General features: G+C 33.3%; 4 protein-coding genes across 5 annotated transcripts; 3 read left to right on the top strand and 1 right to left on the bottom strand.

Annotated features, from left to right (window-relative positions):
* Positions 1 to 2,753: 2,753 nt before the first annotated feature.
* LOC123195844 (GDSL esterase/lipase At2g04570-like) lies at positions 2,754 to 4,429 on the top strand. Its single transcript, XM_044609701.1, has 3 exons — positions 2,754 to 3,184; positions 3,273 to 3,771; positions 4,055 to 4,429. Exons 1-3 carry the CDS (start codon positions 2,819 to 2,821, stop codon positions 4,246 to 4,248), a joined length of 1,059 nt encoding a protein of 352 aa, XP_044465636.1. The 5' UTR covers positions 2,754 to 2,818; the 3' UTR covers positions 4,249 to 4,429.
* Positions 4,430 to 11,204: 6,775 nt separating this feature from the next.
* On the top strand, positions 11,205 to 11,849 carry LOC123196595. The gene has a single exon (XM_044610650.1). The coding sequence runs from the start codon at positions 11,205 to 11,207 to the stop codon at positions 11,847 to 11,849; it is 645 nt and encodes a 214-aa protein (XP_044466585.1).
* A 468-nt stretch (positions 11,850 to 12,317) lies between these two features.
* Positions 12,318 to 19,667, top strand: LOC123196413 (centromere/kinetochore protein zw10 homolog). 2 transcript variants are annotated; one of them, XM_044610431.1, is made up of 14 exons: positions 12,319 to 13,045; positions 13,711 to 13,848; positions 14,264 to 14,425; positions 14,565 to 14,726; positions 16,296 to 16,529; positions 16,609 to 16,758; positions 17,207 to 17,299; positions 17,806 to 17,901; positions 18,175 to 18,303; positions 18,412 to 18,489; positions 18,581 to 18,739; positions 18,832 to 18,982; positions 19,087 to 19,169; positions 19,278 to 19,667. In XM_044610431.1, the coding sequence occupies exons 1-14, from the start codon at positions 12,497 to 12,499 to the stop codon at positions 19,359 to 19,361; spliced, it is 2,268 nt and encodes a 755-aa protein (XP_044466366.1). In that variant the 5' UTR covers positions 12,319 to 12,496; the 3' UTR covers positions 19,362 to 19,667. The 2 variants fall into 2 exon arrangements, with proteins under 2 accessions (XP_044466367.1, XP_044466366.1); XM_044610432.1 differs by lacking the exon at positions 16,296 to 16,529 and having other exon boundaries at positions 12,318 to 13,045.
* A 1,295-nt stretch (positions 19,668 to 20,962) lies between these two features.
* On the bottom strand, positions 20,963 to 24,840 carry LOC123195578 (protein disulfide isomerase-like 2-3). Its single transcript, XM_044609366.1, has 9 exons — positions 24,632 to 24,840; positions 24,156 to 24,314; positions 23,416 to 23,529; positions 22,923 to 23,080; positions 22,727 to 22,826; positions 21,961 to 22,137; positions 21,731 to 21,876; positions 21,428 to 21,574; positions 20,963 to 21,343 (listed from the first exon to the last, which is right to left on the bottom strand). Exons 1-9 carry the CDS (start codon positions 24,761 to 24,763, stop codon positions 21,193 to 21,195), a joined length of 1,284 nt encoding a protein of 427 aa, XP_044465301.1. The 5' UTR covers positions 24,764 to 24,840; the 3' UTR covers positions 20,963 to 21,192.
* Positions 24,841 to 26,135: the final 1,295 nt, after the last annotated feature.

Below are 26,135 nucleotides of genomic sequence, written 5' to 3'. Positions count from 1 at the left end.
CGGTAGTGATTGGATTTGTATCAAACTTTAACCTAGTATCCGTCTGGACATAAACCAAGATTGGTTTCTAATAAGACAATAAGGCCACTCGATTAGTAGAGGTCAGTATATGACTTCTTTTAATCTGTCAATGATATGACTACTCGTACATTTCAATTTTTTTGTCATACGATATCTCTTCAAGACTGAGGTATAGATTAAGTGTCTGTTTTAGGGCTCTCTAAATTATATAGATTGACTTTTGTTAATGACTAAATAATATTGAATCAAACATAGACTTTCCACTAAGTCAGTAATGATTGGATTTGTATCAAGCTTTGACTTGGTATCTATTTGGATATAGACTAAGGTTGGCCTCTAGAAAGACATTAGGGCCACTCGATTAGTAGAACTCAGTATATGACTTTTTTTAATTAGTTAGTGATATGATTACTCATACAATTCGATTCTTTTGTCATCCAATATTTTTGCGAGACTGAGGTATAGATTAAGTTTCTCTCTCGAGGCTCCTTGAATTACAAGAATTGACTTTTATTAATAGCTAAATAATATTAAATCAAGCATAAACTCAATTCCACTATGGTCATAAATTTAATTGGGTATTGACATATGTTAGTTAGTCCTAACTGAGATACCAACTCCCTTGTTCAGGATTGATAAATCCTTTATTAATCTACTGTAGTCTTCGTACAAATCTTAATATGGCTAATCATTACCTTTTTGGCAATCCATTAATCGGACTACATTGAGTTGGTGTTAAACTATACCGATTATTATATAAGATGGTTTGGTGACTTCATGTTTAAAGATCACATATACTTACATTCACTAAGAGGATATTTTTCATAGACACTGGAGTAACTATTCATATAAAATCTTTTTGGCAGGTCAATCCGGTGAACACATCTGTAATGTGTACCCACCAAGTTGTCAACAAAACGACGTTGATACATGAAAACTGTCATCATCTTTTAATAAGATTATTCAACACAATGATAACTTTATCACTATTACTTGTGTCCTTTATTATGTTAATATTAGAGTTATGAACATTTTATGAACAACCACCAAATGTGTACATAAAGTCCTCATGATCAGATATCGAGCACTGATATCCTCATAATGGTTTGACTATACTTAGGATAATTATCTATTTAATAATATATAGATAATATAAATACCAAAGATTACATTAAACATTAATTATGACGATTGGCTCGAAGACACTACCCTAGCAATTATTACAGGCCCTCTTTATTTGGCTAGTTTCACTTTGAATGATGAAGGACTTACTAGGTTTATTTCGTTCTTTTAATTCATACTTGTTATTGGTTTGTGTCTTCTATTCAGACCCGATTGATTTTAACAAAAGCACTTTTATTTTGCCCATAATTGACGGGATTTGAATTGGTAAATAGGGCATGCTATGCAACAGGGTCATTTGAAGTCAGTTATCTCAACAATCCTGGTACCCTCTTGACATGCGGCTATGCAAGCAAATTTGTGTTCTGGGATTCCATTTAACCCCACTGAGAAAACCTTCAAAATTATGTCAGATCATATAATTCCGAAACTAAAATCTCAATTTTTTTTTTTTGTTATTGTTCTCAGTTGCATAATTTTTCAGACTTACATGTATGGTTTGTTGGCAAAACTAATCATTGGGGCTCTAAGCTACTCGAAAAGTATACTTTTGACTCGCTCCAAAAGAAAGGGACTTATTGTTCAAACTATACATTTAACCATCTTTAAGCATCCATAATAGTTCATTTAAGTAGAGAAAATATAGGTGTTTCAAATCCCACATTAATACTATTCTTCCATTAATGATGTGGGTAATAATTTTGTTGAATGACAAGTTCTCAATTAATTGCAATGCGATTCACCCTTCAATCTTCGTTTGAAACTTGAAAGCTAAAGATAGGCTTTCGTGCACGGCTCTTCAGGCTAGCTTTTTAAGCTCACCTTGAAATGCCGATTTTCTTGATAATCAAATCTCATTTTTGGTACCAAATTATCAACAGTTTATATATCCTTTTCTTTTAAACGAGAAATAATCAAATAATTATTATTTCAAGTATGTTTTTGTTTAACAGACGAACGATCCAATATTATAAACATTTCAAGAGTAAATTAATATTCAGTAAGTGCAACTGCTATCTCTGTATGGAGGACAACAGTCCCCAGTTTATTTAGAAACACATTGATTAGGCTTCTTTAAATTAAAGCCATCACCTCCATTCTAGTTGAGAAGCTTTGAATGTCGAACGACTTGCAAAATATACATTAATTTGTCTCCTTCACGAGGTGTTACGTGCAACTGCTCCATGTTGACATGTTTATCCCTTTCTCACACTCTTGCTCTTTTCTTTTTGTTTGCTTGCTCACTTTTGGCTTTGCCGTGATTACTAATTCGGTGGTGGCAGTTGTGAGTTCGATAAGTTTAGCTTTACTGTGAGTGAAACTCATATATTCAACCGTTGAGGCTGGATGAATAATAAAAACCCTATACTAATTGAAACTACCCTGAAAAGGAAACCTATCTTTTGATTTTGAAGATCATGATTTTTTTTTTTACTTTAGTATATGAACATTTATCAAAAAAGAAAATGGTAATGGGCCACGTAAGTATTAAAAGTCTTTTGTATACCATTAAAAAGCTCAACGACTTTTTACACTCTACCAGTGTAGTTAAAGATCAAATCTCATTAAATCTCTTCAACTAATATTTATATTTATGTAGGTTCGAATTCCCGTCAGTAGCCTCATTGCATTTGCACCAAGGTTTTGCACTGGGAGGCAACAAGTAGGGGAAAAAATGGCTTATGCATACTTCATATGGTTCCTTTTTACAAATTTTGTTCTATTTGTAGCCAAAATCCAAGCAAAAGTTCCTGCAGTCATTGTGTTTGGAGACTCATCAGTTGATGCGGGGAATAACAACTTTATTCCAACTATTGCTAGGAGCAACTTTCGGCCATATGGTCGAGATTTTTCAGGTGGCCATCCCACTGGAAGGTTCTCTAATGGCAGAATCGCCACTGACTTTCTTTCTGAGGCGCTTGGGATCAAACCAACCATACCAGCCTACTTGGATACAGCATACAACATATCAGATTTTGCCACTGGAGTTACCTTTGCCTCTGCTGGCTCTGGCTACGACAACGCCACTTCTGATGTGCTAGTAAGTTACCTACAATTTGGTCTCTATGTCTTGACAATGCAGTTGATTCTTAGATTCATTATATAACGTTTTCCTTTCTGGTTTTTAGTCTGTGATACCTCTATGGAAGGAGCTGGAGTACTACAAGGATTATCAGAAGAAACTGAGAGCTTATCTTGGAGAAAAACAAGCAGACGAAAGGATTACTGAGTCTCTACACATAATCAGCGCAGGAACAAACGACTTCCTGGAGAATTACTATGCTTTCCCTGGACCTGGAAGCCGCTCTTCTCAGTACACGATCACGGAGTACCAAAATTTTCTGATAGGAATTGCAGAGAATTTCGTCAAAAACCTCTACACTCTTGGAGCCAGAAAAATCAGTCTAGGAGGTCTGCCTCCAATGGGGTGTATGCCGTTGGAGAGAACCACAAACTTTCTGGGAGAGCATCTCTGTGTGGAGAGATACAACACTCTGGCTATGGGATTCAACGATAAATTGAAGGACTTAACTATCAAGTTAAACAAGGAGCTTCCTGGAGCCACCCTTGTTTTCGCAAACCCTTATTATGCTTTCACGCATATCATACGAAATCCTGACCTTTATGGTAAGTTAAACGTCATTTCATGTCATGATTTTCTTATCGCTTTTCCTCACCAATTTAACCAGCCTGTTAATGTCTTTAATTGCTGTTGCTCTTTCTTCAACTACCTCTTTAAAAATATTAAGACTTTCACATTGGTTGGGTTGGTATAGGGACTTTAATGTGTTCACGCAGGACTCTTCATATTTTCAAAACCATAACTCAAAGGCCTAGTATTTCTACATGTCAAACACATTAAAATCATAATTAATTAACAATCTATGTTGTTGATTTCGTATATACGCAGGAATTGAGGTTACAGAAGTGGCATGCTGCGCGACGGGAATGTTCGAGATGGGCTATGCTTGCGCCCGAAACAATCTATTTACGTGCTCAAATGCAGACACATATGTCTTCTGGGATGCCTTTCATCCTACCCAGAAAACCAATCAAATAATTGCTAATTATTTGATGAAGAATGTTTTTTTTGCCTTTCACTAGTCCATATTTCTGCTTATTTATGTGTGTAATCGGTATGTCACTCTTTTATGCATACCAGCTATGGTAGATATGCTTATAATGAGGATCAGTATCAAGTATGACATGTATACATTATCATTAATATTCAAATTGATACTGATAGTAATGTGATTATATAAATTAAATTTATAATATTATTAAATCTAGCCCTTGTTCTTTTTTTTTTTGGGTTTTATTTTGATCAAATAAATAATGGGACTCTTCATGAATATGGATCCACCAATCTTGATTGTGGCATTCCTCTTGTTGTCTTCAACAAATTTGATACTTTTATCTCTATAAACTCATCATTCTAAGATACAGTTCAACAAGATGTTAGTAAAATAGAAAAATATCTCATGTCCTTTGTATATATCTTAATCACTCAAATTATTTACTAAGTTGCCGTTTGGTTTGAGTAATATTTTATTATCAAAATTAAAAAATTACTTTGAAGATAAATTAATTTGAGCATTATTATGTATAAATTATTATTATATTTGATAAAATTTAATAGAAATTGATAGATATAAATAACTATTATGTTTGGTTAAAAGTAATAAAAGAATATTAGTATAATTAATTTACTTAAATGTCTTTAAGTATTCTAAAATATTTTTTATATTATTTGTTATATTAATTAAAAATGAGATTATTTTTATCTTAAAAAATTAATAAATAAAGATATAGTTATAATACAATTAAAATTATTTTTTAATACTTAAGACAGATATAGTAATTAAATTATCTCTTATATTATCCATTACATTATTATAAATAATAAAAAATTATCAAAATTTTTTATTACTTATATACCAAATACAATAATATAAATAATAAAAAATAAATTATTAAAATGACTTTATTAACCCTTGACTGAATGCCCCTACCGATCACATTCATGTTCTTATACATTGGCTGGCTAGAAAGTACATTAAGTTTCAATGCAGATATTTCAGCAAAAAACAGGTGGAGAGCTGAATATAAGAAATTATTTCGAGAAAAATAAATTAAAAATCTTGATATATTATGGAGAATTTATTGCATGGGGTTGAGCTAATAGAACCACCCACCTACCCAAATTGTAACAAATTCAAACACCCTATTAATTTTAAATAGAATAAAAGAAACCTAAAAAATTAACACCTAAAAGTTTAACAAAATTAATAAAGTATTACAATTTCTATTGTATTTATAAAACTTGAAGTTATTAGAGATAATAGTTATAACTGATCTGACCACTATATTCTGAATTTAATCGTCCAACCAATATAAATTCAGACCCAATCTGACCTAGGTCCTAGTTATCAATAACCAAATAAATAATAATGGTAGGTAGCCAACGTAGCACATCCATGCATTCATATTGTCTCTTGCCTAACCTAAAATTTATCTACATAAATCTGTCGTTGAGATTTCATTCTTTTGTCCTAGTTGATAACCCTTGGACAATTGATGATCAAGGACCAGTACTCCGTAGCATTTGTGGACTGCATGTAAACTAACACTGTCCCTCTTTGAAGAAGTTGGAGAATGAGAGAAAGAAGACAGTGATGGTCTTCGTATGCACCGTGTAGGGTTGGACATTTCCAAGAGGATTCCACCTTCAAACGGGGATCATTTTCTCACGACTGGTCTCATGCCCATGCTCACTTTTCCACGGATTAACTTGCACGTTCCTTGACTACTGGATATATTGTTGTTACGTATGCATCAATAAAGTATTGGGAAGAACATGTTGATTTGGTCAAAAGGACTTTTTTCCACCCAAGGTTTGGTGAAACAATGAATTTTTTTCTTTGAAGTTTGAAAATTTTAATCTTTCAAGTGTTATCTTTTTTCTATTGATGAATTATAGTTTATTTCAAAATAAATTATTGTTTAAATACCATTTATTAATATAATGACAAAAATACTCTTAATATTCAATACATATTTTAATTATCAATATGTTTGCCATTTTTTTAAATTACAAAAATATTCTAGTTAAAAACAACAAATTTTAATTGACTGAATTATTTTTAAGTAATATTTAATTTACCAATTTATCTTTTAATAATTATATTCATAAAAGAATAAACCTAATTACTAATGCAATAAAGTAAATCAGAGTATGGGTATATGAGATAAACATGATCAATGGGTAATTTGTCATCACTAATCAATGTTTTAAAACCAAACTAGTGGTTAAATTGGTTATCTCATTGGTTTGCGGTTCAACTGATTCAACTGAACAACCAACCGATTTAATATATTATCAAATTATTATGTATTTTTTAATAATATAAATCATTTATCATATTTTTTAAACATAAAATATATGAAACATATAAAATATTATTTTAAATATGTTAATTAAATAGTTGACACTTCATTATATAGATAAAAAAAACCAACTACTAATTTTATTAGTAATTTAATTAAAATCTTACTAATTGTAACTCTTTAAAATTTTAATAAAACAAAAATTATGTAGTATTATATAAATCTAATTTTATTAGTTTTAAATAATTTTTTAATTTAACAGATTTATAGAGTTTGAATGAATTTTAAACAAATCAATATTTATATATAAACTAGACCAGATTATGAAATCAAACTGGAGTGAAGATTGGTTTATGGTTTAACCGATTGAACCAACCAGTTTTGTTTGATTTTAAAAGCACTGCCACTAATCATACAACCTTATTCAACAATAGTACTTCCTAACTTCTTAGCCTTTCAACTATATCAGCTTAGAAGATATCTATAGCTTGATTACTTTTATCCCTCCTTATTGTATCATTGGATCATATAAACTCTTAACCTTATTTTGTATTCTTTAATTTACTTAGAATAAGCTCTCCAAATTTAAATTAACAAATGCATTAAGTAGAGAGGAATTGACTATATTAATACTAAACTTATAAGCTCATATTAGTCTATTTAAGTGATTATTCTCATCGCAAGCGATTTATCACTTAGTGTATGAATTAGTGAAACAATTACTTACTTAAGATCCTAAATTAATTATTAATGGATTACTTTAACTATTTGAATGTACACTCAACAATTAATGAGTCCATTACTCAAAGAATAAACACATAGTTGAAAGATCTTCAATGAGAGAATTTATAAATTTATGTGATATGCACAATGATAATCCACTCCCTCTTCTTTTCCCATTAGAAGACACCAACTCAATGAACGTATCCATTGTCTCCTGATTGCTCTAAAATACAACATCATCGACTTTTCCACTAGTAACAACCTATCATCCACCAAAAGCATCGATACCCAATTTTCCAACTAAAACTCTTCCATCTACATCTTTACCCAATAATTGACTAACTAAAGCACCTCCATCACTTTCTCTATCAAATAATTTATCACTTGTCATACCTTTAAGATGCTCCCAATGGAAAGTCCCTATCCTAAAAATAATACTTATCACTACTTAGATGCTCATCTCCTATCTAATTCTTTGCCTCCAAGTATGTAATATCCACTAAAAAAATTTCTTTCTTCTCATTGATTTACTTCTTCTCATTGTGCATATCTTAGTACTTTGTCTTCCAATGTTAAACTCACATCTTTTAACCAAGTTGTTAAGTTCCCTAAGTGGAGACAAGCCATAGAAACAAAACTTCGAGCTTTAGAGGAAACTAAAACTTGGTCCTTTGTCCCACTGCTTTCTCATAAGAAATTAGTAAGTTGCATATGGATTTTCAAAATCAAAAGCAATAAGATGGTAACATTGAAAGATACAAAGCTCGTTTGATTACGAAAGGTTTTATACAAGTTGAAAGGGTTGGTTATCATGAGACATTTGCCCTGTGCGGGTTTTATTGGCCATATTTGTAGTTAAAAATTGGCCCATTACACCAACTTGATGTTCAAAATGTTTTTCTTCATGACGAGTTAGATGAGGAAGTTTATATGTCATTGCCACCCAGGCATCCATGAAAGGAGGAGTCTTTTTTTGGTTTGTAAGCTTTATAAATCTCTTTATGCATTACAACAAGCTTCTTGTAATTGGTTTGCCACATTTTCTAATGCACTTCTTGATGTTGATTTCACTCAATCATATAATGATCACTCTTTATTTTCTCTTTGTCATGGGTCATCTACTATTTTTATTTTGCTTTATATAGATGACATGGTGCTTACTGGGAATAATGAACTCATTGTATAGGTTCAGACTTTTCTCCTTGGTTATTTTCATATTAAAGATTTGGGTCTTCTCAAATATTTTCTTGGTATTAAAATAGCTAGATCCATAGATGAAATTTATTTGAGTCAACACAAATATGTTCTTGATTTGCTTCATGATGTTTGCCTTATTGGTGCTTGCATAGCTAACACACCTATGAAATCAATATTAAATTTTTATATTTTGATGGTCCTTTACTAGAAGATGCTTTTGTTTATCGTCGATTAATAGGTCAATTTATTTATCTTACCATTATCAGACCTAATATTTCTTTTCTTGTCAATGTTCTTAGTCTATTTATGCATGCCTCTCACGAGCCACATTCAGATGTTGTTCATCGTCTTCTTTTGTACCTCAAGAAGACTCCTAGATAAGACATTCATTTATCTTCATTTATTTTTCTTTCCCTCACTATCTTTGATTGGGCAAGTTGTCTTATGACATGACGACCCACTATAGGCTATTATATATTTCTTGGGATTAGTCCTATTTTTTGAAAGAGCAAGAAGCATACCATCGTCTCTGACTCATTTATTGAGGTTGAATATAGAGTTATGACATCTAACACTCACAAAATTGTTTGGTTGGTGCAGTTTGTTAAAAGAATTTGATATTGCTTTAACATAACCTATACTTTTATGTTGTGATAATCAATTGCTTGTCGTATTGCTGTTAATCCCATTTTTCATGAATGAACAAAACATCTTGAAATGGATTGTTATGTTGTTTGAGAAAAAATCCAAGCTAGTGTTTTTCGTCCTTTGCTAATCACTATTACTGACTTGCTAGCTGATCTCTTTACCAAAGCTCTTAGTAAAGACTGATTTCTTCTTCTACATTGCAAGTTGGGAATATGTAACTTTCATGCTCCAACTAAAGGAGGAGTCTCAAAATATACAAGATCTCCACATCTTATTCTTGTATTTTATTCCCTATATTAGCTAGGATTTTCTTCCTCATTATTCTTGTACTTTATTTCCTATATTAACTAGGACTTTCTTCTCTATTATTCATGTACTTTAGGTCTTATATTAGCTGAGATTTTTTTCCTTTTGTATAATATTAGCATTCCAGTTAGGTTCATTGGCTTTAATCTAAAGTTTAACTAGACACGTCAATTGGGCCAGATCGAATAGAGGCCCAATCCAAAACACGAAAAAAAGCCCGTGCACCACAAAGCCCGGCCCGACACTGTAGAGTGTCGGGCCAAGCCCATGACCCTATCGGGCCGGGCTTAGGGCTTTAATATTAGGCTCATGGGCTGACCCAACACTGTTTATAAAATAAGTTTTTTCCTTTTTTTTTTGGCCGGCATAAGCAAAAGGCAGTAGAAGCAGAAAATTTGCTTTTGCTGCCTTGCGGCAAAAGCAGATTTATGCTTTTGCCAAGATTGGCCTCAACATAATTTTTTTTTAATTTATTTATTTTTTAAAATAAACCTATTATATTTTCTTTTATTTTCACTTTTATTTATAAATCTTTTAATCTCTCAATTTCAATTATTTCATTATATCTTCAATCTCATTAACTCTCTTTCAAAAAATATCTAAATTCAGAAATAATAATTCTTTATATTTACAATTTCATTTTTATTTTAATTTTATTATTATAAAATATTATAAAAGATCTAAATTCACAAATAATAATTATTTATCTTTGAAAAATTCAGAGATTTAAATATAGAAGATGAGTAGATAAATGTTATATAGTAGATATATTTTATTTATGTTTTGTAATTTATACCGTATGTAAATTAATTTATTTGTACTATGTTATCAATTTATAATATTTTTCATCATATAACCATGGTATTCCTCCGCCACAAGTAAGAGATTATAGATAAAATATTTGAGATACTGTTATTGGTTTTAATAATTGAAAAAAAATTATGTTAAAAAATTTTAATTAAAAAAATTGATTAAATGGGCCGGGTGGCTCAATTAAAGCCCAACCTGACCCAATTAAGACCCGTTATTATATGGGTCGAGCCATTAGATTTTAATGGGCCGGCCCGGCCCGAAGGCCCGTTACTGTTTATGCCTTAGGCCCGACCCATTAGCCCAATGGGCCGAGTCGGAGCCAGCCCGACCTGGCCCATTGACATCTCTAAGTTTAACCATGTATTTGTATAAATTTATGTATTTGTAATGAGAATTAGTATGCAATATTCTTTTCATTCAACATATGTTAGTCATACAAATAAATTACCATATTATGCCAATTATTTTGTTTTTATAAAATTATCATATTATGGATTAGTGATGATCTAATCAAATCCTATAATTAGATTCATACCAAAAAGATATAATCTTGTTGTATGACATTAAACAAGTTGTGATATAGTCAAATAAAGTGAGATCACATTTTTTTTATATGATTACAACTATCACTTAAAGTGACTCGATAATGATCTCATTGAGTTGCACATGAAAATATGAGATTTTAACCACCAAATCTCACTAGAATTGCATCAAACAACTACCGTTAGTCATTTTTATAACAGGGTTGAGTTTGGGGTGGCAATTTGTACATTTCGTAATCAAGGGGTGACCATGTACTTTCCCTAAACCTTGGGCGGGACAAGTAACCCTTTTAAATATTGCCAAATGTTAACATGGTCAAGTTCGTTCGTATGGGCGCGTCAGCCTATTACGGCACTTCCTCACATAACACCTAATTTAAAAGGACGAGAGAGACCTGAACCAGTTAGAAAGAAAACTTAACGCTTAAGCCGTATAACTCAACCATGAAGAAGCTCAATAGAAAAGGCAAGGTGCACCCATCAGCGGCATCATCAACCACCATCGCTGACCAGTATTTAACGTTACTCCCGGCAACTATCCTAACCCTAGCTACAACTCTCTCACCTGAAGACAAACAAGTATTGGCATATCTCCTCTCATGCTCTGGCTGCACTAACACCACCACTGCTGATCGCTTCAATAAAACTACCGAGCAAAGTAGCGTTCGTGTTGATGGTGGCGGCGGTGACCATGCGCCTGTGTTTGAATGCAACTGTTTTAGATGTTACATGAGTTTTTGGGCTCGTTGGGACACGTCACCGAACCGTCAACTTATACATGAGATTATAGAGGCCTATGAGGAAGGATTGGCTAAAGAAAAGAAGACTCTGAGGAGGAAGAAGAGGGGGAATTCAAGGAAGGGAGTTTCTGATGAGTCAAAAAATGGTGACAAGGACGAGTGTGGTGATTCAGGCTCGTCGCTGAAGGTGACTTCTGGTGTTGGGACTGATGCCACTGCCGCCGCAGAGAACCTTGATCTGGTTGGTGGTGGTGAAGACGGTGATAAGGTGGAATTGGAGAAAGGGTCTTTGAGAAAGATTGTGAGCTTCCTCGGAGAAAGAATTCTGGGATTTTGGCATAAGAATTAGATTAATTTTCTCTACAAGAAAAGAAAATTCTGTTTTGCTCAATCAATTTTTCTTCCTCTTTTTTCCCATTTGTACAATATTATTATCACCAATTTTATTAAGTTAGATTCTGTGTTCTATGGTTCATTTGATTTTTCTCCATTTTTCCCGGGAATCAAACAAAATTTGATAAATATATCTGGGTTTCATTTTTGTGAATGTAAATTTTTGCTTTCGGCTTTGCCGTGTGAATAATATTATTGTATTGAATTTGGACTTTGATGAGTTTGAAAGTGTCAAAGTCAATTTATTTCAGCGTTGATGCCATGGACGAAAGTTCAGACGGGCAAACTTTGACTTCTGAAAGCTGAAGTAAAGATTCCAATCTCAAAACCACCGGGCCGGCCCGGCCACTCTGCAGCTTTAACTTCATTCATTCTTTAAACTAAAAAGATTTTTGTGTGTTCAAATGTTATAGTAGTCCATTAACTTCACGTGTGGAAACCCAAGCCTAGGAAAGGTGAAGCCCAAACTAGGTCCATTTAACAATACACTGACGGCGCACATTAGTCCTCGCCACCATAGGGCTCCACTTACGCTTCTCTGCCTCATCTTCAAATAAACTTCTTCATTCCCCTGAAAAATTTGTCAGATCCATTACCATCATCATGGACGCACTCTTCGAAACAATCAACGTATCAGATCTCCTCTCCACTCACGATCTATCAGACCCCACTGCACCACTTTCCGCACCCGATCTCCGCCTTCTAATCTCCCGCCTCGAGTCACACTCCCTTCAAATCAAATCCAAAGTCCAATCGTATATTCTATCTCATCGCCAAGACTTTGCTTCACTCTTCTCTGTCTGCAGCGACGCCGTTTCGCGAGCCGAAGAAATTTCTACCAACTTATCGGAGATTTTGGAATTGATCTCTGATCATCCAATAGATGCGGAGGTTAAGCAGATAATTGAGGAGGTTGGTGAGAAGATGAGAGAGTTGAGGGTTAAAAGGGAAATGCTGGAGTTGCTGAGGGTAATTGTTAGAATATATGAGAGGTTGAAGGGAGTGAGGGAGGCTGTGAGAGATGGACGACTGAAATTTGCTGCTGAAGAAGTGAGGGAGTTGAAGAAAGCTTTGAGAATTGGTGATGAGGACGAGAAAGAGCCAATAGTGTACGGTTTACTGAGGAAAGAGTGGTTCGATTGCTTCGAGGGGGTAGGGTTTGTGTTTTCCTATTTATTATTTTTTGTTGTTATCATTTTTAAGAAGAATGTGTTTGGTTGCTCAGAAAATCGAGGGAAATGAGTGAAAAGTGAGATTTTTGTTAAATTTAAGTGATAATAACTGCTAATTTGCATACCCACAGTAGTAGTAGGGAAATTATCATCCTTCAAATTATAACTTTTCAATATATATATATATATATTAATAAGAATATGTATAACTTTGTATAAAACTTGATTCAAGTTACTTGAAACTTATTATATGACATGCGTGGCTCAGAGTAGAATGTGCAGGTTGTAGTACGGAATGTAAAATTTGGTAATTTATAAAAGTTGTGGTATGAGGACTTAAGACATGTAATATGAGAGTGTGAGTTTGGAATTAATACCCATTACAGGCGCGCATATATAAAATTGCAAGATTAAGAAGCCTAGAATAGTTCTGGCCTTGGATGCATAGGAAACTGCAGGTTTGCTGCTTCACTACTTCTTTTGTTTAATTTGTCTAATGTTGAAAAAAATTAAAATGAGCCAAATATTCTTGTAAGACTTACAGGTTTTGAGATGTTTATTTTGGTGAATTGTGCTTGTTTCATTTTGTGATTTTTATATTGAGTTTGTGATTGGTTTTTAGAGGAACTGGATTTGGGTTTGTAGATACAAGAATTGCTTGTGAAGTACATGGAAAGTGCAGTGCAGTTTGAGCAAGAATCTAATAGAGTATTGGTTAAGTATCGGTTAAATGTTGAAGGCATTGATGGGATTGAACTTCATACAGTTTTGGAAGCAATGGAGGTCAGTTTCCCACCTTATGTTTTACATTGAATTTTTGCAAAGCTGAATGTCTTTGCCTAGACCTAGTGTACCATGTTTCATGAAGACAGTACAAGTAAAATGAGCACTTAGAAAGCATTATTACATATGTTTCTAGGAAGTTTTGTGAGTTTTATTCATTTTGACAAAAAATTTTCTCCTTTCAAACAACTTAGTTAAGCCTCTATATTTCTTGTTGATAGTTTAGTTTTGTCATTTTCAGTCTACTTCGTGTTTGAAATAATTCAGCAGAAGTGTTACAATGCTCCTTGGATGGTTCTCCTTATAAATATTTCTTTTGAAATAGATTGATGCATTGCCATTCACTTTTTGAAGTGGACATTGCTTTTTTTACTAGAAGCATGTTTATATATTAATTGTTAAAGGGCTTGTGTAGGCAGTTGGAATATTGAATTATGGGCTTGCAAAAGTAGCAGATATGATGGTCAAGTATGTAATCACTCCTGCTGTTAATTTTGGATCACCTATCACATTTGTGGAAGAAGGGGATGAAGGGGCTGAGGCAACATTGAAGATCGTACCATCAGTTGATTCTAGAGTAATTACTATACATCAAGTTCTACATTGTTTATTGCTTTACATTATTCTGTCCACTCACTGAGGGTTTTTATCCTCTACAATTTTTATTTTGGTTGAGTTTGTTATATACCATTTGGACATTTCTTTGGAATTTTCAGATAGAAAGTGCGGATGGAAAAACTATCTACTGTGGGATTATACAAGTTATTAAGTTCATTCACAAATCAATATGCTTCAAAAATGGTTCTTGGGTCCAGTGTTTGGGAAGGTTGATGTGGCCAAGGATTTCGGAACAAATTATTTCCAAATATCTCTCAAAGGTTTGTCTGTAACACTTTGAAGTAGGTGTACAATCTTTTGCCTTTTTTTGCTTGATGTATGAAAGTGATAGGAACCTAACACAATATTATTAATATTAAAAGATAAAAATGTTGACAATAAGAGGTGTCAACTCCTCTCAAAGGCCATATCCTCCCTATTAGTCAAACGTTGCCCAAAATACCCAAATAGCAATATTTTTCTTCTCTTCCCTCAATCCAATCACCTTTATTTATTTTATCTATATCTATTTTTAAATTCAAATATTATCTAAATAATTTATTTTATCCTAATAAAATAATTTATTCAAATCAAATACCAAATATTTTCTTAATCAATTAATATTAATATTATTATTATATATTTTTTATCCAATTCTAACATTATCCGTCCCTTTGAAAACCATCTTACCTCAAGGTGGGAAATTGGAAAATCTCTTTTTCTATTTTGTTTTGTTTTTGTCTTTTTAATTTTTATCATTGATCCAACCAACTTGAATTTTTTACATCTTGACATTTCTTCCTATCTAATTTGAAAAAAGCCCTCCTATTTTACATTTATTCCAATCGTTATTGGTGATAAAAAAGTAAAATCGTCCTCGTTGATCGTAGCTTGGTGTGTCTCTATCAACATCTAAGTTTCTTTTTTTCATTTCGTGTTTTTTCTCTTTGTTCATTGCCTGTTTGGTCTCTAGCACCAATTGAATTAAATCACAACATAGCAAGTGGATTCCGACAATTGGAATTTGTCATTGAATCCCCCAATTTTTTTATTGTTCCTCCTAATCATCATATTCGACCAACATAACCCCAAATTCTGTCAATTTCATATCTTGGTCCATTGTCAGTTTAATAACTTTGTTGGAACTAGTTGATTTTTTGTCGGAATCTAATGTCTTAATCAAATCAATTTCTTTCTTTCATCACTCATCGTACACTATCAAGATGGTGTTGTCATTTGATTTGTCTTTATCCAACAATAGGACATTTCATGACTTATGTTTACAGTCATGATTTGGATTATCTTTGCTTTCACAATGTGACAATGGAGACAAATTCTGTTCTTCCCCATTGCTCGAACTTCCAATTCTATTAGTCATTGGACCTTCCTCCGTCTTTCACTCTCATCTTTTATGATAACAAACCTTCACACTCTCAGAATTGTAATGCTTTCATATCAATTTGATAGGAACCTAACACAACATTATTAATATTAAAAGATAAAAAGTGTTAACAACAAGAGTGCCAACTTCTTCTAAAGGTCATAGCCTCCCTATAAGCCAAAGGCTGCCCTTAATACCCAAATGGCAATATTTTTGTGCTTCTCCCTCAGTCCAATCATCTCTATTTATTCTACCTCGTATCTAACTTTCAAATTCAAATATTATCCAAATAATTTATTTTACAATAATCTCTGATATCTTAGCCTAATCACATATTTTATTCAAATCAAACACCAAATATTTTCTAAATTAATTAATTAATTAATATTATTATTATTGTTATAATAATTGTTATCTTCTAATCCTTATCCAATCCTTATAGAAAGTCATCCTACAAATCATATTTCAGGTTGTGCCTGAAGATGCTTCAAAGCTGGCTGACTTTCAGAAGATCATTGAATATACTTCTGAATTTGAGGCTGCTTTAAAGGAGATGATGTTCATTTCACCCTCTGATAATGAGGATGAAAGACTGAGCAATTTTGCTCAAAATGTTGAGGTGCATTTTGCATATAGGAAGAAGACAGAAATTTTGACAAAGGCTAGAAATTTGCTTCTACAGTGTGACTTTGCCATTCCTGAAGTGAGCTTCCAACATTGTTGTGCAAATGTTTCTAGCTGTTTGTGTTATAACTCTGCATAATCAATTTCTTTTTCCACAGGGATATACTAGGGAAAGTCCTGGATGGAACAATGATGGGGTGGCTGAACATTTTCCTAAGCATCTTGTTGACTTGCTGTTTTTGTCTGAGAGGTGTGTTGTGTCCAGAGCAGCGTCTCAACTTGTGGAGTTGGTGCATCAGACACTTAAGGTAATTAAATCAAGAGATATGATCTTTTGTCTTGACTTGATAATGCATTTGCATCTTAAATGTGTGAGTTTGTTCGTAGCATGAGTCATAGGGTTTCTTGTCATGATGTATCAAACAGACAAACATCATTTATTTTTTTTTGGGTTTTCCTTAGGATCTTTTTAAATGAAAAATATGTATGAGATTACGTGTGGAAAAGTCCAGAAATGCAATTGTTGGTCACATATAAGCAACAGATTCCTTTATTATCTTTCCATTTTATCATAGATATTGTGCTATTTTATTTAACAAGTTTTGATCGTTTAACAATTATTTAATATAAACTGGGTTTTTCTTTTACTTAAATACCACATGTGCAATTTGTAAATGAAATGACATTTAGCATGTTTGTAGATGTAATATCTTGAGGTCATTACTGTCAAATTGTGAATCATTAAAGTCTCTGCAGGATGTTTGCTTGTCATCCCCAAGAGTTGCTTTGGAATTCTATCGTGCAGCTAGGGATGCTATGCTGCTCTATGAAGCTGTCATTCCTGTCAAGGTTAGTGCTCAGAGGGGAGTAGATTAAATTGAAATTTGCTGCATGAATCTTCTTTTGGCATTGTTGTAGTTAGGGTGGGTTTTTTACATTTCAAATTTAGCTAGCATATAAATAAATGTGTAGGTTCAGTAAAATTTTGAAATAATTAGTGTTATTCGTTGTCAGTTTAAAGTCGCTTGTGCTGCCTCCATTAGGTACTTTAGAGATTGTTGCTTAGCCTCACTTGGGGTCCTACAGAAACTTTTGTTGTGAGGAGTTTTGTCTTTATCTTTTTATTTTTATTAACTGCTCTGAGCTCACAATATGTACCAGTGGTTCTCTTTCAAGTTAATATCATTTTTAGTTTAAAGCAAATCCAGCAATTTTTATGGAGTAAAATTATGTTAAGTTGATTCTAGTATATTCTATCTTCACCAAAGCTTTACAAGCTGTCATGATATGGTACTTATGTATCTTTGATGGGCTGTCTTGATTATGTTACTAACTTTAACCCTTGCCCAATGAAGCTAGAAAGGCAGCTTGATGGCATCAACCAGGTTGCAGCTCTAGTACACAATGATTGTCTTTATTTATCCCAGGAGATACTTGGGCTAGCGTTTGAGGTATGCACAAATTGCCATGATATAAATTTATTTACTTTTTTGTCATTCTTTTATAATCTCACTCTGCCACATCCTTTACAAATACATGGTTTCTTGGTTATGTTCTTGATATCATGATCTTCATAACTTAGTCTGTTTATTTTATGTCGGTGCACTGTTGATGTTTAGTTGTTTTTGGGAAAAAACCCCTCTTTGTTATCGAGGAAACTCAATTGTAATTGTCTTATAATGGACAAAATTTAGATTCTGATATTTTTCTTCCACATCTTTCAGTATCAGTCTGACTTTCCAAGTTCCATTAAAGAACATGCTGTGTTTGTTGACATGGCTCCAAGATTTCATCTAATGGCTGAAGAAATACTCCAGAGGCAAATTCAGCGTGTTAATTTTAATTTGAGAGAGGTAGAGTTACATCATTCAGATTTGCATTCGCCAGAACACTTTGAAAGTCACCAGCTTTATGAATCAGCAATTCACTGTTTTAAAATCTGTATATCTTTCTATTGTTAGGCTATAGATGGTGCTGATGGATTCCAGAATACTCATCAAATGCAACAATTTGAATCTGCAAAGTTTAGTTTAGATCAGGTAGCTTTGCTGTATATTTTATTGTCCTTTTGCATATTATTTCTCTGCTGTTTTTCTCCCTACCAATGATGATAAATGGTTTCTTTGTCAGATTGTTTTCATTCTTGAAAAAGTACATATTATATGGGAGCCCCTCTTACTGCCTTCAACTTTTAAGAGAAGCATGTGTATGGTTTTAGAGTCAGTGTTTTCAAGAATCACAAGAGACATTCTTCTTATAGATGATATGGCAGCAGAAGAAACATTGCAGGTACAAATTCAGTTTCAGTCTTCATTCTAAGTAACTGGAAATTTTTTATGGGTTTAAGTTTTAGAATACGGCTAATTGGTTGAATTATGCAGCTTCAAAGACTGATACATCTGATGCTTGAAAACTTATCATCTTTGTTGGAGTCCATAAGTGCTGTCAAGCAAAAGGGGAAAGCAGAAGAGGAATCTGCACATCCTCTTGAAGATTTCATACCATCTCTATGCAAAATCCGCAAACTGGCAGGCAGGTTTCCTCACTGTTGACAAATTTCTCTCTTGAAACTGGTAATTTGCAGATGCCTAGTGTTCAAACAGAGTCTTTTAATCACATCTTTTAAAATTTGCCAGAATTGCTAGATATGCCTTTAAAATCCATTACAACGGCTTGGGAAAGCGGAGAACTATTCAGTTGTGGTTTTGCATTATCAGAGGTATGAATATGTTGGGACCTTGAAAATAAATATTGGTTGGATTAAAGTAATAGGTTATATAGTTATTAAACATTTGTAAGTGCTCACAATATCTCCACTATTTGGCAGGTACAAGATTTCATTAAATCCATATTTGCGGATTCAGCTTTAAGGAAAGAATGCTTATGGAGGATAGAAAGTGTGAGCTTGTAGAAGTTAAAAAGGGAAAATGTTACAGCAGAAAGAAAGAGATGAAAATGCCAACATATTGCAGCACCTAAAACTCTTCCCACATTGAGTGAAGGAGGCAGTTTTGGTGTTTGAAAAAGTCATCCAGGGAGAAATAGTTCATAGTTTCTTATTTGTTATTTTTTGAAATGTCATGTACAACACACTTGTCTGTAATTTATAGGGATAAAATTAAGCATGGGCAAGCCAAGACACCTTTAAATTTCATTGTGCCGATTACCTGTGAGATGATTATAGATCTCGTAGTTGGCAGTGTCCTTTTCCTTTCCATATATCCAATGTCTCACAAATCCCTCCATATAGACCTTCTTGCCGGCAACCATTATGTCCTGACTTGGTTTGGCAGTGCCCAGCTGGCTGATGGCTACCAGATCTGTGTCGGTTTATTGAACTCCTTAGTAGAAGGTGAAGTCGTAGACTGAGGGATCAAGGGATGCTGTGCCCTAACCAGTTTGTTGAAGCATTCAAAATGCAATGTGACAGTTTGTGACTGGGAGCTCGTGAGCAAATTCTGTGAATTAATAAACAGGAAACGGTTTTTCAGGTAATTCCATGAACAATTAATTTTATTGAGAAAACAAGCAAATTTGAAGTTAAATTTTCGGGGAAGCTTTAAAAGGGTTTAATAGAATATTTGAGATTTCTCATGTTTTCAAGCCAAAAATCTCAATTAAGCAGAACAATTGTAACAGAAAACATTATTCATAACAGTTTCGTTCATCAATTTTCAATCAATTTCAAGAATTGAAAATAAACAAAACTATTTGCAAATTTTATCGCTTATTAAAAAAAAAAAATCTGAAAATTGAACTGCCAATTATTCACTCACTTCTTAACGAAATCAAACATACAGTATACCAGATTAAAGCTCTTGATGAATAGAACAAAACCCGTGGCCTAATTCAATCACTAGATCACAAAAAACACATGCAATAATGGCAATATTAAACGGGTTTTATTATTGGTTTCTAAAAAATTTCATTTCACAAAATCTTTGAACTTTTGTTTTTTTAATTCACGCATAATAAATTTTTTTTAAAAAAAAGTAATTTTTGATGTTCACTAAACAACTATGGAACCACTGTAATACCAATTATTGCAAATTCCGCGATTAATCATGCGCAATGATCCGCAAACATCAATCACGCATGATAAATAACAAGATCATGTAATGATTATTAAACACAAAACTTGGTAGTTCATTTGAGTACAAAAGCTTTGAATCTTTAAGCTAAAACTTGAACATGTAGCCGCGACTAGTCCTTGAGCAATCTTTCTCTTTTGAAACTCTCACAGTACTAGGAATATATGATATAGATTTTTAAGGGAGAACCTAACTCTTATAACAATTCTCTTTTAGTAATAGGAATTCCCCTTTAGTTAGTGGGCAAACCTCCTACCAAAGACCCAATAAATCTAAATTAGCCCATACTTACCCAGAGGAATTCCTTCTACCCTTTCCCTATGTGCTAAAAGTTAGGAAGATTTGAGCATTGCTATTTTGATATCTTTCCAAGTGTCAGACAAGGGCCACCAAAATTATAACGGCTACACGGTATTCCACATAAACAAACCCCTTTAAGGGTACTACAAATGCTACTAAATAGTTCAATTAATATCAGTCATAACAAGGAATCTGTTTCACAATGACCAAAACTAAAATTAAATACAATATCATTACGAAGAAACAGACATATTGCTGATAAGAACAAAATCGTCTTTAACCTACATTCTCAATCCTTCCCGGACCATTTGTTTTTCTGCTTTAAGTAATTAATCACATTACTCACTCAACTTAGTCTGCCATGAGTTCTTCAAGGGAAAATTCATCCTCTTCAATGATTTCCCCATCCTTACCGTCCCATGGTTCAGTTTCTGCAATTACAGGGGTTCCATCTAAAGGCAAAATGCCCTTTCCACCAAGCCCAGCTTCCTTAACAAACTCTCTGAAAATCAATTTGACAACATTCATGGTTAGGTCCATCTTCAGGAAAACAACTTTTAAGACAAATAGAAAACACAAGACTTACATGATATGCTCAAGCTCATATGCACTTTTCAGCGGAGTATAAACTCCTTTCTTCACATTCAAAGCTACCAGGGCTGGATAGCCATAGCCACCAACACCTACCCGCTTCTCTAGATCTGGCTGCTTACCAGCAGCTGCCCACACATAGCTGTATAACAGAAATTTTACATAACAATCAAAAGATCTTCATTTCATTCAGCCCAAAAAAGTTGTGCTTCTCCAAAATTTTAGTTGTCAAAGCATTTGAGGAATACAGAAAAGTAATCTGAAATTGGACTAATCTAAGGAAGTCTAATATACATGCCTGTAAGGACTCCTCTTGAACTTCTCTGCAACTGCTAACATCATCTCAAGGTACTTATTTCTCCCATCAGCCTTAGAGTCCAAAATATCAGGAAGGAAAGAAACAAAACAGATGGCTGCAGAGCCACACTTCTCTTCCATTACATCCTATATTAAAAGACAATAATTTTGCAAATACATCATAAAACTTCCTCAAGATATGGATTATTAATAGGAAAGCAAATGACATACTGGGCTAGTAAGCTCAGACACTTCAGGTGGTGCAATATTTGTTTCCAACTGCTCCAGAGCAAATGATTCAATAGCTGAGGCAGTTCTAGCACCCTCATAAGGAATTGGGCTGTCTTTGTCAGCACCAAATACCAAGATAGTGGGGAATCCTTGAACATTGAATTTGCTCATCAAAGACTGTTAATTCACACCATTAGACCACAGAGTTCAACCAAAAAAAAATCAAGGCAGTAAATAAAGAGCATATAAATTATCCTTATCACTAGAGATTTTGGCGAAGTTGATGTCTCATAAATAAGTTTAAAAAAATAAAAACCTACAATAATTTAAAGTGATAAACATAGTCCAAAAGAAGATGGCATCTATGATTCTATATAAGAGCTATATATTCATCATCATTTTTAAAGCAATAACAAAGACAGCTGAATTTAGAGGATTTAACTAGAAGTATTTAGTATGGTCTAACTAAAATCTAAATTTAGAAGAAATGTCATATTAGGTTGACAAAAAATGCTAGTCAGAAAACACAGTACTAGATAGATCAGCCAAAAATGGGTTTCTATCTAGCAGAAAGCACAGCAAGAACTTAAACAGAATAAATGTTTTCCATATAATGCAAAAACAAGATGGTGATGAAATATCAACATCACCAAACTACAATATCTCTATGCTCAGGCAATTGCTAATAGATAAAATTCAACAGGAAAAATAAAAATATGTACCCAGGTTTATCCATTCTAAGTGAATACTGACAATTTGATATTACCTTCTCAGACTCACAGTCGACATGACCCAACTTTACTTTGCCCTTCAAGTTATGGGCAGCCTTCTTCCACTCAGGAGCCAGCTTTTTACAGTGTCCACACCTTGAGAAAAAGAATTTTAGTAAATTTTATCACCAGTAACTAGAACAAGATCTATGCATGAAGTGCTGGTATGACCTAAGATCAAAGCTAACTTACCAAGGTGCAAAAAACTCCACAATCCAAAGTTCTTTGCTTTTGAGCACCAACTCATCAAAATTCTGGGAATTCAATTCTACAGAAGCATTAGGTTCAGATTTATCACTTGATCCTCCAGTTGTTTTTCCACCTAGGCGTTCCTTCAAAAGACCCTTTATCTGTACAGAACTAAAATGATTAGAATGCATAAACTAACTTTCTATTCAGGCTGTACACAAGCATGTGCACAAGTGATATCACCATCTAGTGACCATTGCAATGGCCCTTTAGACAAATCAAGTCAATAACTGCACAAACCATAGATACAATCCAATAGATTCATATATCATGAATATCGTTAGAAATACAATACATCAATGATATTTCACTTGTACCAAATAGGCAACAATGATATTAAACCTTTTTTATTCATACATTTAACAAGACCAAACTCTTTCAGTGATAGTATGAAAATTTATTTTGGAATATTTGAATCAACAAGCAACTAAAAAACCTGCTGTAGTGCAAATTCCGCAATTGGTTTGACATCCCTAGCTCCCTGGTAATCTACTGGAGGCTTCCCTGGTACAAACACCTTTATGGTAGGAAATCCTCTTATTCCATATTCCTACAAAGCAATCAAACATCATTAAGTTATCAGCAAAATAGAATCCACACCCTAGTTAAAACATAAAATTTAACAAGCACGAAAACATATTCTCAGGAGACAAAAATCACGTTCATATGACATGTACTAGGATAGCATCACAGTTGATAAGTCCAATCCTACTGATTTAGGAAAATGAATATTCTTTTAGCAGTTTATTAATGGTCTCCAGGATGAAATGGTGTGTCCATATCCGGAATAGCCAATTTATCTCTTTTAATTGCCTCCTCATTATTACGGCCAAAATCTAGAATTATCAGTTGTAATTAAACAAAACTTCATTTTGTCTTCAGCTGATTAAAAAAATTGTACACTTTACCCATCGCCATACTTAGAAGAGAAGTATTGCCCATTTAGAGATAAGAGTTTTCTGCCTAAATTTAGTATGACCATGATTATCAACTGAAGCACAGTAAAACTTCTAAGTTGTTACAATGATATTAAACCCTAAATGCTAATGGTGCAAAGATGTACATATTAAAAAAATGTTTTCCCATTGTCCAACTAAATCAATATGGATATCATAAAATGGTAATTGGAAGAAAGAAATGTGCATCTATTGCAATTATTCAAATCATTTGAAAAACCTGAGCAAGGGACTGGTGTGCATCGGCATCAAGAGCTGCCACAGTAGCAACACCTTTTAAGACAGTTGCAGCTTTCTCCCATATAGGTGTCAGAGCTTTACAATGGCCACACCAAGGTGCAAAGAACTCAACCAGAACAACCCCATTGGAGTTCAGAACCTGCCACAAGATTTAGATTGCATTTAAGAAATAAAACAGCAGCCATATACAATGTAAAACGCCAATTATAGATCTTAAATTTTGTTCTTGATATAGAAAACAACACAAAAGGAAAACAGAACATTAACAGAAGTCTAAAAATTTCAATCAGATCTATGGTATATGTGCAATTACACAAAATTTCAAATTAGTACACAATCTATAGTTTTATAATCCTAGCTAACACAACTAGACGGAAATTCATAGGCAATTTTCTTTTAATATCCTCAAAATATCGGGAACCAAACACAAGATTAGTAGAGGAGCGAGGAATTTACCTTGGACTTGAAGTTGGTAGGAGTGAGCTGAACTACAGGTGATGATGATCCGTACAATGCAAAAGTGAGGTTGAACAACGTGAAGAAGGACAAGAAAATTGTTAAAAATACAAGCAACGGTGATCTCTTCATTTTCTATTGTTTGGTTTTGCTTCGCAGAAACCTCAGGTGAGGACGCAGAGGCGAGAAGAAAAACCCTTTACTGCCGGAGTTACGTGTGTTAGCCAATCAGAAACTTACACGTCATATGTCTGGTTTAATCCATTTTAGAATTCATATTTTTTTTGGTAAAAATTTCCTAAAATTTTTGTGCACCCCCTGAGGTTTAGGTTTCAATCAATTACATCCAAAACCATTGAATAATATGTGATGCCAAGCCAGTCTATTACATAAAATTGAAAATCTTATTTTCCGCTATCTACTTATACATCTAGGTGGCATCTTATGGGTAGATAAGATTAGTATTACTGTGTTAGTAATCCCAAATTAACAAATCCTTCAAATGAGTAGACACAAGCTCACCCTAGAGCATGTCCTAATTATGAGAAGGTTGTGGAAGGAAAGTTAAGGCTTCTCCCCCTTACCTATAAATGGACGCAAAATGTTTGATGAAATGATTGAAAAAAAAAAGAGAGCCATATTACTGAGGGAAAAATTGAGTTTGGAAATATAGTAATTTACTAAGCTATAATAAGCACAATTTGTTCAATATTCAGTAACACCCTGATCATTGGCAATTCTAAGACAAGTGACTGAAAAGCTCTATTATCTCATGCATGATTCACTATAAAATGGTTGAAATTGGTGTCCAATTGAACAACTGTGACGGAAACAAAGTTGCCTTCAAATAATAAATACATAACTTGTTCAACGATAAAAGACACTTCAGTGTGACAACTAAGGGGAATTGTAAAGTCAACTTAACTAAAACAGTGTGTTTTATTATTAAGTTTTTCAATAACAAAATACAACGTTTCATTGAAAAAGGAGTTTATTATCATCTCAACTTTTCAAATACTCCTTAGGCATTGTTCATCAAAATATCTCCCTTTCATCTCTCTTTCTTTTATTTTTTCCTCTATAATCAAAGGCTAGATTTAAGTCATTTTATTTGATCCGATGGTGATAATCATTGAGTTTCTATTATTTTTTTGTTGATTAGATATATGAGTAAGGTTGTTGTAACAGTTGTAGCCAACTGATTTTTGCTTTTCAATTGTATAAAAGGTTTGCAAATCTAGTCAAGAATTAATGAATATTTGGAGGAATTATTTAGAAATCTTGTAGTTTACTTGCTCTAGTTTGTCGATTTTAGTCTGGTTTCTTGCTAATCTTTCATGGTATCAAAGTTTATGTGTTTGTGTGGCCTAAAAGGCTTGGGCATCAATGTGAAAAGACTATAGAATTTGTGTTTAATGATTTACAGTTTTCTATTGATTTTAATGATTTTAACTTTTGTCAAGACTACCATTTTAGGAATCACCGTTAAGGTCATTTTTCTATG

This window comes from Mangifera indica, chromosome 14 (genome assembly GCF_011075055.1).
Source record: "Mangifera indica cultivar Alphonso chromosome 14, CATAS_Mindica_2.1, whole genome shotgun sequence".
Lineage (NCBI taxonomy): Eukaryota > Viridiplantae > Streptophyta > Magnoliopsida > Sapindales > Anacardiaceae > Mangifera > Mangifera indica.
The sequence above is the reverse complement of the archived record's forward strand: the minus strand, read 5'-3'. Positions and strand labels throughout refer to the sequence as shown.